The 19,918-nt window shown below is 41.1% G+C and overlaps 1 protein-coding gene across 1 annotated transcript; it reads left to right on the top strand.

The window, feature by feature from the left end:
- The first annotated feature begins 326 nt into the window (after positions 1-326).
- Positions 327-19,005, top strand: LOC132497946 (serine protease 46-like). Its single transcript, XM_060111477.1, has 5 exons — positions 327-348; positions 585-762; positions 944-1,203; positions 1,987-2,150; positions 18,751-19,005. Exons 1-5 carry the CDS (start codon positions 327-329, stop codon positions 19,003-19,005), a joined length of 879 nt encoding a protein of 292 aa, XP_059967460.1.
- The last annotated feature ends 913 nt before the right edge of the window (positions 19,006-19,918 follow it).

The raw sequence follows: 19,918 nt of genomic DNA, 5'->3' as shown, positions 1-19,918 counted from the left end.
TCCAGTTCAGAATCTCAATCTCCTATCCAGTTCAATGCAGCCCCCACTGCTCCCATTCCTGCTGTTGGGGCCAGTGAGGGGCAAGGAGGAAATTGACAAGCATCTCTACTCATTTCCTGGTAATGGTCGCAGAGGGTGCACCTCCAGGGCTGGTGGTCTATGGAGGCAGGCCCTGGAGTTGTACAATGTGACATCACTGTCCATTGCTTTCTGGCTACAACTGACTAGCAGCCCTGCTCATTGTGCCCCATCACTTAGCGCTTACTGACACTCACCCCTCTGATAATTCTCTCTTCTCCTTCACTTGTGTAAACAAGGGCGAAGGGATGAATCCTGGGCTGATGGATTGTAAGCAGCCCTGGAGGGGTTGTCTGGTCCCCGTTGTTTGGAGGCTCTCTTTATAACATGGGGCTCCTGCTGCCTTTGGGCCTTTGGTGGCCACTTTGGGGGTGGTGAGAAAAGCCCCTCCCCACATGTGCATGTGGCAGTGGCTGCTTGTGACGGCTGGAAGTCTGAGGGCTGCCCTTTGCTGCCTGAGAGTCTGCATGGGGCTGTCATGGCCCCCTCTCTACCTTTTTTCTAAGGGTCCTGGTTCCAGGCCTGTGGTCAGACTAACATCTGCTGCAAGAATGTGAAGGGGAAGCTAGTAGAGGCAGGCAAATGGCCATGGCAGGTGAGCATCCTATTCCTGGGCACGAACAACTGCAGCGGCTCCCTCATCCACCACCAGTGGGTCCTTACAGGTGTGCACTACTTTCAGAGGTCAGTCAGGGTGGCCAGCCAGTCTCAGGGGCTTTGTTTTCTGGCCTGGGAGGCCCTGCTGAATCTGGGGATCCGGAAGTAGGTGCCTGGCTGGGTAGCCCTGTGCTCAGCCTGTGTCTCTCCAACCATTCTATATTTGACCTCACTGCTGGTGATCTGCCTCCTACCCGTGACCCTGTAGATCCAAGGACCCCAGATCATACTCCATGAAGATGGGAATTCAACGCCTCTCAGAAAATGGCACCGAACTCTCAGTAACTCGCATCGTGATTCATGAAGATTTCACCAGCCTCATGTCCCAGGATATTGCCCTCCTGAAGCTCAGGGACTCTGTCTCCTGGTCCCCCGTCATCCAGCCTGTCTGTCTACCTAACCCTAAACTCAAGCCATCTCTTGGATCCATGTGCTGGATGATTGGGTGGGGACAAACATATACTCGAGGTAAGTGAAGGCAGGCCGAGGTCCCAAGACACCTGCCTCTTCAGAACATAACTCCACCATGGGCTCCTCCACCCATTCCTTTATTCACTCATTCACTCCATCAGCAAATATTTCCTGAGCACCTACATGTGCTGCACATTGCCCTGAACTCTGTTGATAGGAGGATATACACAGTGCCCTGGTGTAAAAGACACTCATGGCGTGTATGAACCTCAGTTCCCAAAGTTAACTCCAATGTCAAGCTCTTACTTTGCAGCCTGGAAGGATATTAATCTTTGGCTATGAATTGGATTTCCTGTCTGCAGGTGGCACAAGGGCTGTGGTCTCAGGTGGGTACCTAGGCATTGGGTAGCCATTGTACACACTTGTTACCTTGAGCACCAATAATTCCTGTCCCTTGTTGGTGTCATTCTGAGGTCCTAGAATTGAGGAGCTTTTGTGGGGTCCTACCCTCCAGGGGGCGGCTCACTCTGGGCTCTAGGGTCTTGCCACATTGGCAGGTAGCCATGGAGCAGTGCCCAGCCATTCACCCTCATGGAACGTGAATTACTGGGGTAATCTCTCCTTGGTTTCATTCAGTGCCTGGATGTTGGTCTGAGCCCCTTGGGAGACTTTTTAATGAGCTCGGGCTTTTTCAAAAGTCAGATTGTGGTTTGGGGCCTTTATACATCACTATCCCAGGAAATGGCCCTACATCCCACACTACGAATCTGGATAGCTCCAAGATGGAGATGTGCCAAAGAACTGAAGGGATGACGAGGCAGGATCTCTCTCTCTCTTCAGAGACCCCACAGCCCTCCTACAGTCTTCAGGAAGTGGCTGTCAAGATTGTAAACAACGAGATCTGCAATCAACAGTACAAGTTCCTCTTCTTGAAGGGCCAGAAAAAGTTAAACGGGAATGACATGATTTGTGCCATCTTACAGTGGGGCGTGGACGCCTGTCTGGTGTGCAGTGTCTAGACCCGGGCAAGAAGATGACTTTCAGTGGTCATACATTCCTTTCCACATGGCACTGGGAGACCTTATGAAATTCTCCTTTCCCTGGGCTTCAGTTTCCCAATATGTAAAGTAAGGGTGAAAATACTTTTCACTCCTCTCCACAATTATGGTTAATAATGGCAGTAGTTCTCAGGTTATTTGAGCATTTCTGAACATCAGTCACATGCCCAGATCTGGGCCAGATGCTGGCAGAACGAGTTTAGCATACATGGCATCATTCTGTAAGCAAGCTTCTGCTTCTTGCATCTTCTAGTCAACATTGTTTTTGAGATTTATCCATATTGATACATGCCTCTGTAATTCATTAACAGCTCTATCTACAATATTCTCTTTTGTGAATATTCCACAGTTTATTCTTTCTCTTGTTTATAAACATTGAGGTAGCTTCTAATTTTTTCATATCGCATACTCTGCTGCTCTGAATATTCTTACACACATCTCCCTATTTACATGTTCCAGCATTTCTCCATATGGTGCATCCTGCAAGGAACTGATGGGTCATAGGCTGTGCATACTTTCATCTTTAATAGTCATTGCCAAATTGTTTTCCAAAGTGATTGTATTAATCTATATTCTTACAGCAGCGTTTGAGAATTCCATTGTTCCATATCCTTGCCAACTTTTAGTATTGGTCAGAATGTAAAATGTTTTCCATTCTGAGGATGAGAACTAGAGAAATAGTATCCCTTTGCGGTTGCATGTACCTGTCCCAGTTACTAATGCAACTGTGCATCCTTTCATATTTTTATTCACCATTCATAATTCTTTTTCTGCGAATCACTTGTTCAGATAGTTTACACATTTTTCTATTGTTTGCCATTTTCTTTTTATTATATATATATATATATATATATATATATATATATATATATATATATTTTTTTTTTTTTTTTTTTTTTTTTTTTTTTTTGCTGTTCACAGGCCTCTCACTGTTGTGGCCTCTCCCGTTGCGGAGCACAGGCTCTGGACGCACAGGCTCAGCAGCCATGGCTCACGGGCCCAGCCACTCTGCGGCATGTGGGATCTTCCCAGACCGGGGCATGAACCCGTGTCCCCTGCATTGGCAGGCGGACTCTCAACCACTGCGCCACCAGGGAAGCCCCCTTTTTATTATATTTTTCTGTTTTGGATACTGATTTTATGTTCATTGTGTATATTGCAAATATTTTCTTTCTTTTTGATCATTTTGTATATACTCTCCTTTGCTCAACAGCAATTTAGATTTTTTAAAACAAATTTTTATTGGAGTATAGTTGACATAATGTTGTATTAGCAATTTAGATTTTATTTCAATCAAACATATCTTATTTTTTCTTTTTGGTTTATGCTTATTTAAGAAATCCTTCATTTTCCTGAGGTTATAAGGACATTTTCCTATGTTTTCTTTTTCCTAAAAGTTTGGGAATTTTGGTTTCCACATTTGGGTCTTGAATCCATGTGCATTCATTTTGTGAACGATGTAATTTAGGGGTCTATTTTTATTTATTTTGTGTATGGACTACCAATTGTCCCAGTGTCGTTCGCTGAAAAAACCATTTCCTGTACTGGCTGTCACCACTTCTCTCATAAATCAAATTTCTATATACACGGGATAATTTCTTGAGTTGGACACCTTCAAAAATTTTTTTTCATTTTTAAGACAAGTATTTCTTGTGGTTTTTAAAATTGAAGTATAGTTGATTTATTGTGTTAGTTTCAGGTGTATAGTGTAGTGATTCAGTGTTTTTGCAGATTATATGCCATTATAGGTTATTACAAGATAATCAGTATAATTCTCTCTGCTCTACAATATATCCTTGTTGCCTATCTATTTTATATATATTGAATAATAGTTTGTATCTGTTAATCCCATACCCCTAATTTGTCCCTCCCTGCTTCCCTCTTCCCTTTGGTAACCACAAGATTGTTTTCTATATCTGTGACTCTGTTTCTGTTTTGCATATACATTCATTTGTATTTTTTGGATTCCACATATAAGTGATATCATGCAGTATTTGTCTTTATCTGACTTATTTCACTGAGCATAATATTCTCTAGGTTCATCCATGTTGCAGATGGCAGTATTTCATTCTTTTTATGACTGAGTTATATTCCATTGTTATATATATATATATATATCACATCTTCTTAAGCCAGTTGTCTGTGAATGGGCACTTGGGCTGCTTCCATGTCTTGGCTATTGTAAATAGCGCTGCTATGAATATTGGGGATGCATGTATATTTTTAAATTAGTGTTTTTATTTTTTCCAAGTATATACCCAGGAGTGGAATTACTGGATTATATGGTAGCTCTATTTTTAGTTTCTTAAGGAACTTCCATATTATTTTCTGTAATGGCTGCACCAATTTACATTCCGACCAACAGTGTACAAGGGTTCCCTTTTCTCTACATCCTCTCTAACATTTGTTATTCGTAGATTTTTTTGATGATAGCCTTGCTGACAGGTGTGAGGTGATACCTCATTGTGGTTTTGATTTGTGTTTCTCTAATAATTAGCAATGTTGAGCATCTCTTCATGTGCCTGTTGGCCTGTCTTCTTTGGAAAAATGCCTAGTCAGGTCTTCTGCCCATTTTGATTGGATTATTTGTTTTTGTGATATTGAGTTGTATGAGCTCTTTGTATATTTTAGATATTAACCCTTTGTCAGTCACATCATTTGCAAATATTTTCTCCCATTCCATAGGTTGTCTTTTGGTTTTGTCAAGGTTTCCTTTGCTGTGTAAAAGTTTTTAAGTTTAATAAGGTTCCATTTATTTATTTTTGCTTTTATTTCTTTTGCCTTAGGAGACTGATCCAAGAAAAAAATTGCTCTGGTTTATGTCAAAGAGTGTTTCACCTATGTTCTCTTCTAGGAGTTTTATGGTTTCGTGTCTTACATTTAGGTCTTTAAATCATTTTGAATTTATTCTTATATATGATGTGAGGGAATGCTCTAACTTCATTGTTTTACATGTGGCTGTCCAGTTTTCTCAGTACCACTTGTTGAAGAGAATGTGTTTTCTCCATTGTATATTCTTGCCTCCTTTGTCATAGATTGACTGTAGTTTTGTGGGTTTCTCTCTGGGCTCTATTTCTGTTCCATTGATCTCTGTGTCCATTTTTGTGCCAGTACCATGCTATTTTGATTACTGTAGCTTTGTAGTATAGTCTGAAGCCTGGGAGAGTTATATCTTCAGTTTTGTTCTTTTTTCTCAGGATTGCTTTGGCAATCTGATATCTTTTGTGGTTCCATATAAGTTTTAGGATTATTTATTCTAGTTCTGTGAAAATTTTCCTGTTTTTTTTTTTTTTTTTTGCGGTACGCGGGCCTCTCACTGTTGTGGCCTCTCCCGTTGCAGAGCACAGGCTCCGGATGTGCAGGCCCAGTGGCCATGGCTCACAGGCCCAGCCACTCTGCGGCATGTGGGATCTTCCCGGACTGGGGCATGAACCTGTGTCCCCTGCATCGACAGGTGGGCTCTCAACCACTGTGCCACCAGGGAAGCCCTCCTGGGTATTTTTAATCCTGGAACTTTTTTTTTCTTTTTTTCCTGCAGTACGCAGGCCTCTCCCATTGCGGAGTACAGGCTCCAGATGCGCAGGCCCAGCGGCCATGGCTCACGGGCCCAGCCACTCCACAGCATGTGGGATCTTCCTGGACCGGAGCATGAATCTGTGTCCCCTGCATCGGCAGGCGGACTCTCAACCACTGCGCCACCAGGGAAGCCCTCCTGGGTATTTTTATAGGGAGTGCATTAAATCTGTAGATTGCTTTGAATAGTATGGCCATCTTAATAATATTAATTTTGAAATCTAATAGCACAGGATATCTTTGCATTTCTTTCGGTCTTCAGTTTCCTTCATTAATGTTTTATAGTTCTCAGTGTATAGGTCTTTCACCTCCTTGGTTAAGATTAGCCCTAGTTTTTTTGTTTGTTTGTTTGTTTTTGACACTATTTTAAACAGGATTTTTTAAAACTTTCAGGTATTTCATTATTAGAGTATAAAAATGCAACAAATTTCTGTATATTAAACTTGTATCCTGCAAACTTACTGAATTCATTTATTAGTTCTAATAGTTTTGGTTGGAAACTTTAGGGTTCTCTATATAGAGTATCATGTCATCTGCAAATGTGACAGTTTTACCTCTCCCCTTTCAATTTGGATAGCTTTTATTTATTTTTCTTGTCTAATTGCTGTGGCTAGGACTTCCAATACTATGTTAAATAGCAGTGACAAGAGTGGGCATCCTTGTCTTGTTTCTGAATTTAAGAGGAAGGCTTTCAGCTTTTCACTGTTGAATATTATGTTGGCCCTGGGTTTGTTATAAATGGACTTTATTATGTTGAGGTATGTTCCCATATGTTGTTGAGATACCCACTTTGATGAGGGTTTTTATCATGAATGGATGTTGAATTTTATCAAAGGCTTTTTCTGTGTCTACTGAGATGATCATGTGGTTTTTGTCTTTCCTTTTGTTAATGTGGTGTATCACATTGATTGATTTGTGTATGTTAAACCATCCGTGGGGCCCTGGAATAAATCCAAGTTGATCATGGTGTATGATCCTTTTTATGTATTGTTGGATTCAGTTTGCTAATATTTTGTTGAGGATGTTTGCATCTATATTCATCAAAGATATTGGCCTGTAATTTTCTTTTTTGGTAGTGTCTTTTTCTGGCTTTGGTATCAGGGTAATGGTGGCCTCATAGAATGAATTTGGGAGTGTCCTCTCCACTTCAATTTTTGGAATAGTTTGAGGATAGGTGTAACCTGTTTTTCCTATGCTTGGTAGAATTCCCCAGTGAAGCTGTCCAGACCTAGACTTGTGTTTGCAGGGAGTTTGTTTGTTTGTTCGTTTGTTTATTTGTTTTGCAGATTCTATTGCACTTGTAGTGATCAGTCTGTTCAAATTGTCTGTTTCTTCTTGACTTAGTCTTGGCAGGCTATATGTTTCTAGAAATTTGTCCATTTCCTCTGTATTGTACAACTTGTTAGCATATAACTGTTCATAGTATTCTCTTATGATTTTTTTGTATCTCTGTGATATTGGTTGTTATTTCTCCTCTTTCTTTCTTATTTTGTTTATTTGGGTACTCTTTTCTTCTTTGTGAGCCTGGATAAAGGTTTATCAATTTCATTTATCTTTTCAAAAAACCAGCTCTTGTTTTCATCATTCTTTTATATATATATATATCTTTTAAATCTCTATTTTACTTATTTCCTTTCTGGTTTTTATGATTTCCTTCCTTCTGCCAACTTTGGGCTTTCTTTGTTGTTGTTTTTTTTCTAATTCTTTTAGGTGGTAGGTTAGGTTGTTTATTTGAGATTTTTCTTTTTTTCTTGAGGAAGGCCTGTATCACTATAAACTTCCCTCTTAGAACTCTTTTGCTACATCCTGAAGATTTTGGAAAGTTGTGTTTTCATTTTCATTTGTCTTGAGGTATTTTCTGTTTTCCTCATTTATTTCATCATTGACCCATTGGTTTTTTAGTAGCATGTTGTTTAGTCTCCGCGTGTTTGTTCTTTTCCTATTTTTCTTTCTATAGTTGATTCCTAGTTTTACATCATTGTGGTCAGAAACATGCTTGATGTAATTTCTATCCTGTTAAATTTGTTGAGGCTGGTTTTGTGACCTAGTGTGTGATCTAACCTGGAGAATATTTCATGCCCACTTGAAAAGAGTGTGTATTCTACTTTTTTTTTTTCTTTTTTGGATGTAGTGTCCTGCAGATATCAATTAAGTCCAACTGGTGTTTGGTGTCACTTATGAACTCTGTTGCCTTACTGTTTTTCTTTCTGGATGATCTGTCCATTGAGGTCAGTAGGGTGTTATAGTCTCCTACTATTATTGTATTATTGTTAATTTCTCCCTTTATGTCTGTTAGTATTTGCTTTATATATTTAGTTGCTCTTGTATTGAGTGTATATGTTAGCAAGTGTAATATCCTCTCCTTGTATTGATCCCTTTATCATTATATGCTTCTTTGTCTTTCATTATGGTCTTTGTTTTAATGTCTATTTTGTCTGATATGAGTATTGCTACCCCCACCTTCTTGTCATTTACATTTGCATGAAATATCTTTTTCTATCCCCTCACTTTCAGTTTGTGTGTGTCTTTTGCCCTGAAGTGAGTCCCTGAAGTGAGTAGCCAGCATAATGAAGGGTCTTGTTTTGTTTTGTTTGTATCCAATCGGTCACCCTATGTCTTTTGATCAGAGGATTTAGTCCGTTGACATTTAAAGTAATTATTGACAGGTATGTACTTATTGCCATTTTATTCCTTGCTTTCCAGTGTTTTTGTAGTTCTTATTTTTTCCTTTCCTCTTCTTTTTGTTTTTCCCATTGTGGTTTGATTATTTTCTTTTATAGTATTCTTGAGGTCCTTTCTTTTTGGTTTTTGTGTATACAAAACCTACAATAGGTAGGTTTTTGTTTTGTGGTTACCATGGGGTTTATATATATATTGACCCATAATTATATCTATTTGCTTTAAACTGAAGTCATTCAAGTTCAAATACATTCTAAAAGATCTACATTTTTTACTCCCCTCCTCCAGATTTTGTGTTTTAGATGTCATATTTTATATCTTCATGCTTATCCCTTTACTGTTTATTGTAGTTATAGTTGCTTTTACAATATTTTTTGTTTTTTTATTCTATGTACTGGCTTACTTAAGTTATCTTCAATCCTTACTATATATTTGTTTTTCCTATTGGGATTTTCCCTTTCCTACAGATTCTTTCTTCTTTTCCATTTAGAGAATATCCTTCAACATTTCTTTTAGGGTAGATTTGGTATTGCTGAATTCTTTTAGTTTTGCTTGTCTGAGAAATTATTTCTCTCTCTTTCTGTTCTAAATTATAATCTTGTTGGGTAGAGTATCCTAGGTTTTAGGGTTTTCCTTTTCATGAGTTTGAGTATATCATGCCACTCCCTTCTGGTCTGCAAAGTTTTTGCGGAGAAATCAGTTGATAGCTTTATGGGGGTTCCCTTGTACATGACTGTTTTTCTCTTGCTGCTTTTAGGAGTCTCTCTTTATCTTTAACTTTTGACATTTTAACTATGGTATGTCTTGGTGTGGGCCTGTTTGGATTCATTTTGTTTGGGACCCTCTGTTCTTTCTGTACCTTGATATCTGTTTCCTCCTTTAGGCTTAGGAAGTTTTCAGTCATAATTTCTTCAAATACATTTTCAATCCCCTTCTCTCTCCCTTCTCCTTCCAGAACCCCTACTATGCATATGTTGACACATTTTATATTATCCCATAGATCTCATATTTTGCTTTCTTTTTTTTTTTCCATTTGTCTGTCTGTCTGCTGTTCTGATTGGGTTATTTCCATTATTCTATCTTCCAGATCTCTTATGTGTTCTTCTTTGTCATTTAGTTGCTATTCATTGCTTCTAGAGTGCTTTTTATCTCAGAAATTGAATTATCTACTTTTGATTAGGTCTTCTTTATAGTTTCTAGTTCCTTGTTAAAAAGAATCTGTGTTTATATTGATACTCTTTCTTAATTCACTTAGCTTTTTTTTTTTTTTTGTGGCACGCGGGCTTCTCACTGTTGTAGCCTCTCCCGTTGCAGAGCACAGGCTCCGGATGCGCAGGCTCAGCGGCCATGGCTCATGGGCCCAGCCGCTCCTTGGCACGTGAGATCTTCCCAGACCGGGACACGAACCCATGTCCCCTTCATCGGCAGGCAGACTCTCAACCACTGTGCCACCAGGTAAGCCCCACTTAGCTTTTTTTTTTTTTTTTTTTTTTTTTTGAGGTACGCGGGCCTCTCACTGTTGTGGCCTCTCCTGTTGCAGAGCACAGGCTCCGGACGCGCAGGCTCAGCGGCCATGGCTCACGGGACCAGCCGCTCCGCGGCATGTGGGATCCTCCCGGACCGGGGCACAAACCCGTGTACCCTGCATCGGCAGGCGGACCCCCAACCACTGCACCACCAGGGAAGCCCCCACTTAGCATTTTTATTAGCAACTTTTTTTTTTGAAATTTCCCCCTTTTCTTTTTTTTTAAATAAATTTATTTATTTTATTTATTTATTTTTGGCTGCATTGGGTCTTCGTTGCTGCATGCGGGTTTTCTCTAGTTGCGGTGAGCAGGGGCTACTCTTCGTTGCGGTGCACAGGATTCTTATTGCAGTGGCTTCTTTTGTTGCTGAGCACAGGCTCTAGGCATGTGGGCTTTAGTAGTTGTGGCACACGGGTATTAGCAACTTTTTGAAGTCAGCGTCTGGTAGACTGATTATCTGTTTCATTATTTGGTTTTTCAAGGGTTTTCTTTTGCTCTTTCAGCTGGGAGTAGTTCCTCTTTTCATTTTACTTAACTTTCTCTGTTTCTGTGAATTTAGGTGAAACAGTTATCTATTGTGGTCTTGAAGTGGTGTTTTTATGTGGGAGTGTCCCTACATAGACTGTGTGTGCCCAGTGTCTTTGGTGTGAGGGCCGGATTTGATGCGGATGCCAGCCACATTTTTCCTCATGGTGTGCTGGCCACTATCCCCTTGATAGAGGGTGTGGCTGGTGATGGAGGAGCTAGAGCCTGCACAGGGTGTGAGGTGGGACTTCCTCTCTGCTCCCTGGCTGTGGCCGCCCTGTCAGGGGTGGAGTCTGCTCCCACATTGCTAGAGCGGAAACTCTGAGGTCGGGCTTGAGCCAGCTCTGTTCCCTTTAAGTGTGTGTTTTTCCTTCTCCCCCACTGGGGCTTTTGCCCCAGAGGAGGGGAGTGCTGAAGTAAATGGGGCTGAATTGGAATGTAGTTGATTTATAATGTTGTGTTGGTTTCAGGTGTACAGCAAAGTGAATCAGTTATCTACATCTATATATCTATATCTCCACTCTTTTTTAGATTCTTTTCCCATATAGGCCATTACAGAATATTGAGTAGAGTTCCCTGTGCTATACAATAGGTCCTAATTAGTTATCTATTGAGAAGTTTGACTTTAAATCAAGTCTAGCTTTGTGATTATTGCATGGCTATGGATATTCTGATTTCTGTACTGAGATGTTTATGTGACAGTGTAATCATACGGATTATGATTACATTAATCACAGTGAGCAAAACGTTCTGACTCTGCCCAGTTTTTACCCAGGATCAGGGAAAGAACTCACCCCTTAAATACATTTTAAAGGGACAAAGGGGGTTCCAATGAAGATGCCTGTTGTGTTCAATGTACCATTTACACTTTTCCCTGTCCTTTGCCCATGTTTTTCTGTTAAACTACTTTTCTTTTTATTGATTTGTAAAAACTGTAGATATTATATGCTGTGGTAATTGGTAAAGGAACATCATGTCTTTTTCAACTTAATTTTAAGTGATTCATAAGTAAGGTGTATACATACACACATACTTATGGAGAGAGAGAGAAGATAAAACAAATATGGTTAAACATTAAATTAGTGAGTCTGGGTAAAAATATTATACTTGTATCTTTTCTGTAAGTCTTAAATTAATTCAAAATAAAAAGTTAAAAAAAAAAACCTTTAGGAACCAGAAGTTTTAACCCTTTGTGAAATGCTTTACAATATTTTACGCTACTTGTCCATGATTTACCTTTTTTTGGTGTGGATTTCTTCCCATAGAGTTAATTATTAAAATTTTCATATGTTCATATTTATTGTTATTTCCCTTAATGATTATAGTTTTTGTGCTGTGCTTAGAAATATCTTGCCTACCCTAAGATTATAAAATTCTTTACTCATACATGTTCTTAATTCTTTTCTTTAAATATTTTAATTTTGATTCATCTAGAAGAGTGAGAGAGGAAACCAGTTTTATTTTTCTCCAAATGTAGCCAGTTATGTCAATAATTTTTATTGAATACTTTTTTTGGCAGTGAATTAGAAGTGCCCTCTTTATTATATCATACATTCCTATCTTATTTTTGTGTATTTCTGCCCTTTGCAGTCTCATTCGTGCGCCACCACTCTTTTTAAATTATTGTAGCTTTATAATTCCTTTTTGTATGTGGTAAGGCAAGTCCTCCTTCATTATTCTTCTTTTAAAGAATTTACCTTGCTCTTCTCCCATGTTCATTCTAATTGAACAATCTTTGTCTCGAGGTATTTTCTGATTTTTTCTTTGATTTCATTGTTGACCCATTGGTGTTTTTTTTTTTAATTAATTAATTTTTTACTGCATTGGGTCTTTGTTGCTGTGCCTGGGCTTTCTCTAGCTGCAGCGAGTGGGGGCTACTCTTCATTGCAGTGCGTGGGGTTCTCATTTCAGTGGCTTCTCTTGTTGAGGAGCACAGGCTCTAGGCATGCGGGCTTCAGTAGTTGTGGCGCACGGGCTTAGGTGCTCCACGGCATGTGGGATCTTCCCCATCCAGGGCTGGAACCCGTGTCCCCTGCATTGGCAGGCAGATTCTTAACCACTGTGCCACCAGGAAAGCCCGACCCATTGGTTTTTTAGTAGCATGTTGTTTAGTCTCCAGGTGTTTGGGTTTTTTTCCCATTTTCTTTTGAACAATCTCAGTATAATACTAAAAGGAAAATCATGTGGTGATTTTGGGAAAATAGACTCTATTTTGCTCTATTTTTTTTTTTTTTTTTTTTGCGGTACGCGGGCCTCTCACTGTTGTGGCCTCTCCCGTTGCGGAGCACAGGCTTCGGACGCGCAGGCTCAGCGGCCATGGCTCACGGGCCCAGCCGCTTCGCGGCATGTGGGATCTTCCCGGACCAGGGCACGAACCCGCGTCCCCTGCATCGGCAGGCGGACTCTCAACCACTGCGCCACCAGGGAAGCCCCTATTTTGCTCTATTTTATTTGTGTCCCTAGAGCAGGAGTTTATATAGCTTTCTCCATATAATTACTGCATGCTGCTTCTTAACGTTATTCCTAGATATTTTATATTACATCTCTATTGTAATATAAAATGTTTTTTTCAGTGTATTTTCCGTTTGTATTATATATTGATTTTTTGTGTATTTACTTTGTAATAAGCAAAATTCCTAGATATAGTGGATATAATGGATTCTCTTTAATTTTGAGACATACCATCTGCAAACAATGGTAAATTTGTCTCCTACTTTTCAATATGTATGCCTCTTACTTCTTTTTCTTGTTTATTGCAATGTCAAGAATCATATTCCAGAACAATTGCTCTGTCTTCCAGGAGACGCTGTGTTATCTTGTTTTAGGTATGTCTCTTAATAAACAGTATAATGCTCAGTGCTATATTTTTCAACACATTTGGGAGGCTTTCCTTTAATCCATTTACCAAGAAGAATGTTTCTTTTTATCCCCCTACTTTATGTATTGGTTTGATTTTTTTTTTCCACTCCACTTTTCCCCTGTAGTGGTTTATAAGTTGTCATATCTCAATGTCATTCTACTACAGATATTTTCCACACACATATTTAAACTTGACTTAACACCTAGAGTTAATCAATGTCTACTGCTTCCTCCTTAGCAGGACAAGAGCCTCCCTTCCTTTTCACTTGCCTCATTTCCATCCCCCAGACTGATCTTGTTGAAAACATCTGGGAGTTCAGCTCACTGAACCCTTCTATTATATCCAAGAGTTTTTTTTTTTTTTTTGCGGTATGCGGGCCTCTCACTGTTGTGGCCTCCCCCGTTGCGGAGCACAGGCTCCGGACGCGCAGGCTCCGGACGCGCAGGCTCAACGGCCATGGCTCACGGGCCCAGCCGCTCCGCGGCATATGGGATCCTCCCAGACCGGGGCACGAACCCGTATCCCCTGCATCGGCAGGCGGACTCTCAACCACTTGCGCCACCAGGGAGGCCCTCCAAGAGTTTTTAGTTGACTCTCTTGGGCTTTCCAGGTCTATGCCCATATGAGCTACAATTAGTGATGATTTTGCCTCTTTCGTTTTCGTGATTTTTACTTTTTTCATTATTTTGGGTACTGCTCCCCCAAAGCAGCCTGGAATTGTAGCTCTACTTTTTCTTGTTGCTTACCTTCCTGGAAGTCCTTCCCACACTTCATCATGAAGCATGTTGCTAACATGGCATATCATCTGTTGAGGAGAGAGCCATTCCTTTGTTTCACTGTGGCATTTTATTTCAGGAATGAATGCTATGCTTCGTAAAATGTGTTTCCTGCAGCTATCGCGAATGACTCTACACTGTAACCGAGCTAGAGTGAGTTAGAGATACGGTTGACTGGGCTCCATATCTAGAGTGCTGAGTCGGTGCCATGAACAGATTCTTCATGTCCATTTACCCTGCCTGCCAGGATTAGCCCTCCCTGGTCATGGTGTGCTTTGGTTTCATTCATCTGTTGGATTCAGATTTATAATATCTTTTTTTAGAATACATTTAATTTATTTGTTCATCCAACAAGACACCCCATGCTGGGCTCTAGGCCAAGCACAGGATAGTGTTGGTGCATGGCCCAGGAAAGGTACTGGCCCTGGAACAGCAGTCCTGTGAGACACCATCCACACAGCCTTTGCGTTTTGTTTTGTCTTCCTCCAGTGAGGCTGGGCTCCACTGAAGGTGTGTTGAGGAAGGCACCCCCTTTGTCAAGTTATAGAATCACGAATATGCTTCACTTGAAAGCGCAGTCTGTCTTCTGGAACATTTGAAATAACATAAATTATCTGCTCCTTGAATGCTGGATAGAAGTTGCTTGCGAAACCACATAGGCCTGTTTTCCTTTGAAGGGGTAGTTCTTGAGCAATACTTTAAGTTGTTTTGTCCATTATTATTGGATTTTCTTAGAAATTATTCATTTCATCCAGATTTTAGATCCATAAAGAGAAAGTTATAAATAGTCTTCAGATTCTAGAAAGTGTATTTTCCCTGGATCTGATTCTAGTCTCTTTTCTACTTACACCACAAAGTATTTGAATTTTCCTTCTCTTTGAGTTTTTCTTGGTAGGACTTACAATATATTTATTTTGTTGTTGTTTTTTAAGTACAATTTATTGACTTTATTCCTCAAGTCTATGATTTTTTTGCTTTCTAATGCATGACATCTGCTTTTTGTCTTTATTAATTCCTTTTCAAGTGTCTTCAGCTGAATGTGCAGTGATAAATTATTGATGATGATAATAAATAATTTATTTTCATTCTCTCTTGTTTGGTATTAAAGTATTTAGACTAAGACTCTTCTGTGTGAAATTCAGGCCCACACCCCATGGGCTTTGCAATGTATGGCCTTCTTATCTTTCTACACTCTAACTGTAGGTTTTAATTCTGTCTTTAGTTTAACATTTTTGAAAGTTAATTTTTTTTTTCTTTGATGGGGGTGGTTCACATTTTGTTACTGGATTCTGGCTTAATTTCACGATGGTAAGAGAATGTCCACATACAAGATCTTTCTCTCTCTCTTCTATTTTCTCTCTCTCTCCCTCTGAGTTCTCTTTTTCTCTGGATTGCCAGAGTCCAGTCAACCATATCTCTATCACTAGCTTGATTATCACTGGCTTGATTTTCCCCTTCATCTTCCATTTTCTCTCTCCACAAAAGGCCCCTACTGAAATCTGTTTAATACATGTCTTTAAAGAAGTCTGTATCTTTGAAAAATGCGTAGTGTTGCTATATGTGTATTTTACTTTGCATAAATGATGTTGTGCTACAGTCCCCTCCTGTATTTGTTTGTTGAGGAATCTCAATTTGTTCGAGAATCCACATTAAATAGTTTTATTCTTTCCAGTCATTGCCCCCATATGCCCTGTGTCAAATCTTCCTCCCTTCTCCAAACATCATTTTGGGCAGAGCCCATAATTTTCAGTTACTTTCAGTTATTAAATACCTTGTCCTATTATAAGTCTCAATTTAAAAATCAATTTGATTGGAACTTCCCTGGTGGCACAGTGGTTAAGAATCCGCCTGCCAATGCAGGGGACACGGGTTCAAGCCCTGCTCCAGGAAGACCCCACATGCCGCGGAGCAACTAAGTCCGTGCGCCACAACTACTGAGCCTGCACTCTAGAGCATGTGAGCCAAAACTACTGAGCCTACATGCCACAACTACTGAAGCCCACACGCCTAGAGCCGATGCTCTGCAACAAGAGAAGCCACCTCAATAAGAAGCCCAGGCACCACAACGATGCATGGCCCCCACTCGCGGCAACTAGAGAAAGCCCACGTGCAGCAATGAAGACCCAACGCAACCAAAAAATAAATAAATAAATAAAAGTCAATTTGATTTAAACTTCGCCAAGCCCTACTCCATCTCCCTCCTCTGGAGCATGGGGGTCTGGACACTGGGAGCTGACAACTGGGTCAGCCTAAACATGGAAACCTTCAAGTCTTCCTCAACTCACTTTCTCTGCTTGTTAATTTTCAGGGTTTCCCTAGATATGCTAAAATTGACCTCTAGTTGGTTTTAGACAGAGAAAATGCCCTATCTTAATTCATCATCTATCTTCAATGAGATTTGGTGTCTTTCATTGAACAGATGGTCTTAACTTTGATGTAATTAAGCCTAACACATTTGACCTCTTCAGGTTTGTGGGGTTTTATCTTATTTTAAAATATGTGCTTCATCCCAAGTCATAAAGTCATGGCCCTACATTTTTAATTAGCTTTATCTTTCTAACTTTTCACATTTAGAGTTTTATTTCCTCTGGAGTTTTGTTATGGCAGGGTCCAACTTCATTTTTCTCCATCAGTTTCTCCACCATCTACAGCAGAGACCTCCTTTCTCACAGTCATGACACTTTCTGGAGCATGTGCCAAGTTTCCTCCACCTGCAGGCATCTGGCTGGCTCTCCATTGCCCCATTGGTCTATTTTTCAGTTTCTATGCTAGTACCATGGTTTCTATAGTTATAGCTTTGAAATATATCTAACTCTGTTTAGATATTTCTCCAGTCCCCAGCCTCTCCAATTTGCTCTTTTTTTCTCAAACCTGTCATAGAATTCATGGACTATTATCCTTCAATATCAATTCTAGAATCAGATTGTCAAGGTCCTGAAAAAATCCTGCTGACATTTTATTTGGAATCGCTTGAACTTTAGAGGTCAACATAAGGAGAACTGACATTGTTATAATTTTTGACTCTTTCACTCTCTGTTGAATACAGATAAAAGAATATTTATAAAATGTGTATGGAGAATAAAGAATAACACAACCAACACCCATACCCTCAGCACCAAGCCTATAAAATAGTGCATTACCAGAAGCTTTGAGGCTTCCATGTGATGATTACTGAATCTCACAGACCATGAAGGCTCTGATGCTGCTTTGGTTTTTTTCTGCTGGCTGGCATTTGCTCTTGGTGCCTCAGCTTCCCTGTGTGCAGGGTGATGTTTTAAGAGTGAGGACATGTTCTTTAGAGTGTTTTTTTGTGGGAGTTTGCTGAAGCATGGCTTGAAAGTGGGTTCCTTCAGTCAGAATCTATATTTGCTTCTGCCAGATACCTGGACATAAAACCAACCCAGGACCTCTTTAAATGACGTTCTTGGCTCAAGTTTTTTTAACTACCCAGACAGTGTGAATTCAAGTCGCAAGTTCACATGAGGGCAGGTGTTCCTAGTTTATCGTCACTCTGAAGGTGTGGTCCTTTCTGGGAGGTATAGTTTTTTGCAGGAGGTTTCCTCTTAGGCTCCCCTCCTTGGGCAGGCCCTGGGTTTTGCCTTTTGTCTTCTGCACCCACGAATGAGGCTGTGAAAACCAAAGTTCAGTTTCACTGGGTTTGGCCTATGGCTTTGGGGCAAAAGTCATCTTCTGGGCTTTGCTGATGGCTCTGTGTTTCAGCACTCCCTTGGGTTTTGCACTCTGAGGAGTCTTTATTTTCTTGCCAGCTCACCCATGCATTTAAAATCTCATAGGTTTAGTTATCTTTAGCAAGGTGGGAAAGGGGATCTAGTCTTCCATACTGCAGGAAGCCAAATATTGAGAACTGACTTTTTTACATTGTTTTAAGTTGCCTCATCTAAGAACAACGGTATATCTGTACATTAATATAGGTCTTCTTTTGTGTTCTTAAGTATAGTTTTATTATTTTTTCCTTACATGTCTTATGCACTCTTCATTAGATTATGTCTTATAAATCTTGGTTTACACTACATTAAAAAATATACATATATGTGGGGGAGGGAGGGAGAGCATGAGCTGTTTTTCAGATTTATAAAACTTTTCAACAATACAGAAGAATGTAAGAAAGTTTTAAGAAAATCATAAACCCACCATCAGCAGAAATAACAGCTACTACTTTTTGATGTACGCTGTTGTAAACATTATTCTTATACATGCACCTGCTTTGCACAAAGAGAAGGGGGCAGGTTTGCATTTCAAATGGCTCATTCTGTAAGCAGGACTGTAGGAAAGAAGAAAGTCAAGGGCAACACCTTGGAGGCCCACCACGATTTAAAGAGAAGGCAGAGGAGGGGACCGGTAGTTATAGTCAGAGGGTTAGCAGGGGAATGCAGAGAGAGGCCACTGTGATCCTGAGCTTGGGCCCCAGTGCAGTACTTCCATGTCACAGAGCAGGTTCATAGCCATGCCTCGATATCAGGGACAGCACGGGCCTAACACAGCTCGTGCTAAGGATATGGCCCGGGAAGGTGCAAGTTTATTTGTCCAGGACTTGCAGGGAGGCCTTCCTGCTGCCTCCTTTATGCCTCCCTTCCTCCCCTCCACAGGGTAACTCTGGCAGTTCCCTTGTCTGCCAAGTGAACCACACCTGGATTCAGATGAGGGTGCTGAACTGGAGCTTTAGCTGCAGCCGGCACCGCTTCCTGGGCATCTACACCAGCACCTCCCACTTCACCGACTGGATCAAGAAACAGATCAGTGACGTGAGGTTCGTCAGTAGGGCCGGGCCAGGCTTCCTGAGCCTGGTCTTCCTCACTGGCTACATTCTGCTGGTTTCCTTGGGCTCTCTGTGGCTCCTGTGAGTGATGTTTCCAGGGCAGTCCCTCCCGGAGGCCACTTCTTCCTCCCCTCTGTCTGTCCTCAGGAGAAGTGGAGGCTGGAGGAGCACAGGACATCAGGGCAGAGTACTCTGGGGGAGGGTCCCTTTGTGTCACTGAAGTCATCATCTTTCTTCTTGATTATGGCCAGACCCTTCAAGGCCTCCCCTCCCCCAAGAGGCCTGGCTGTCTTCTCAAGGGGAGCCTCCCTGATAGTCCTCCTTGTGAGCTAGTTTCCTCTTCTGCCAAATGTGGAGCTGGACTTTGTGATCTCACTCCCTGCTTAGTCATCCCAGCATTCCAGGAATCCCCAGGTCCCTGAGCCTCTCCTGGGTCTCTGACCCAACAGTTTTCCCTCAGGCCTTACTGTGAGGGTTGGCCTCTTCCCAAGAAACTCACAATGACCAGACCTCCACTTGTGGACCTGGTTCTAGAACGTGTGGGTCTCTCCCAAGCCCTCATATCACCCTAGGAGTCTACAGAACCTGACTGGTTCCTCCTCCCTCCCTGGCAGGGATGGGTGATGATGGGGGGCAGGGAGGGGCAAGGCAGAGTGCCTGCTTAGGGGATTGTGTGAGGTGACTGCACCCTGAGCTCCTGAGCTGCCCTAGTGACCTCCATCATACTCTGAAGAGGAAGGACAGGCGCAATCTAGCCAGTCTGAGAGGGCAGAGCTCTGCCACCCTTGTGGAAGGTAGCATGGGGCCCCCTCAGACCTGGTAGGCCTCAGGTTCACAGTGGCTAGCTACCCTTGCCCTTGGAGTCCAGAGCGTAGTAGGTGTGGTTTGCAGGAGATTGGAGTACTGAATGGCCAGCCCTATTGTCTCTCCCAAGACAGCAGGACCTGGCAAATGTTAGATTGTCCTGGCTTGATTTAACTTTCAAGTTATCTTTTATT

Source organism: Mesoplodon densirostris, chromosome 10, assembly GCF_025265405.1.
Source record: "Mesoplodon densirostris isolate mMesDen1 chromosome 10, mMesDen1 primary haplotype, whole genome shotgun sequence".
Lineage (NCBI taxonomy): Eukaryota > Metazoa > Chordata > Mammalia > Artiodactyla > Ziphiidae > Mesoplodon > Mesoplodon densirostris.
Note: the sequence above shows the minus strand (reverse complement) of the source record. Positions and strands in the feature narration are given on the sequence as shown.

Bases quoted from the DNA above. Each gene is read 5' to 3' on its own strand.
- LOC132497946 (XM_060111477.1), top strand. From the start codon at position 327: ATGAATCCTGGGCTGATGGATT. The intron at 763-943 runs GTCAGTCAGGGT...GTGACCCTGTAG, and splicing joins GGTGTGCACTACTTTCAGAG to ATCCAAGGACCCCAGATCAT. The intron at 2,151-18,750 runs GTGTGCAGTGTC...TCCCCTCCACAG, and splicing joins GGGGCGTGGACGCCTGTCTG to GGTAACTCTGGCAGTTCCCT.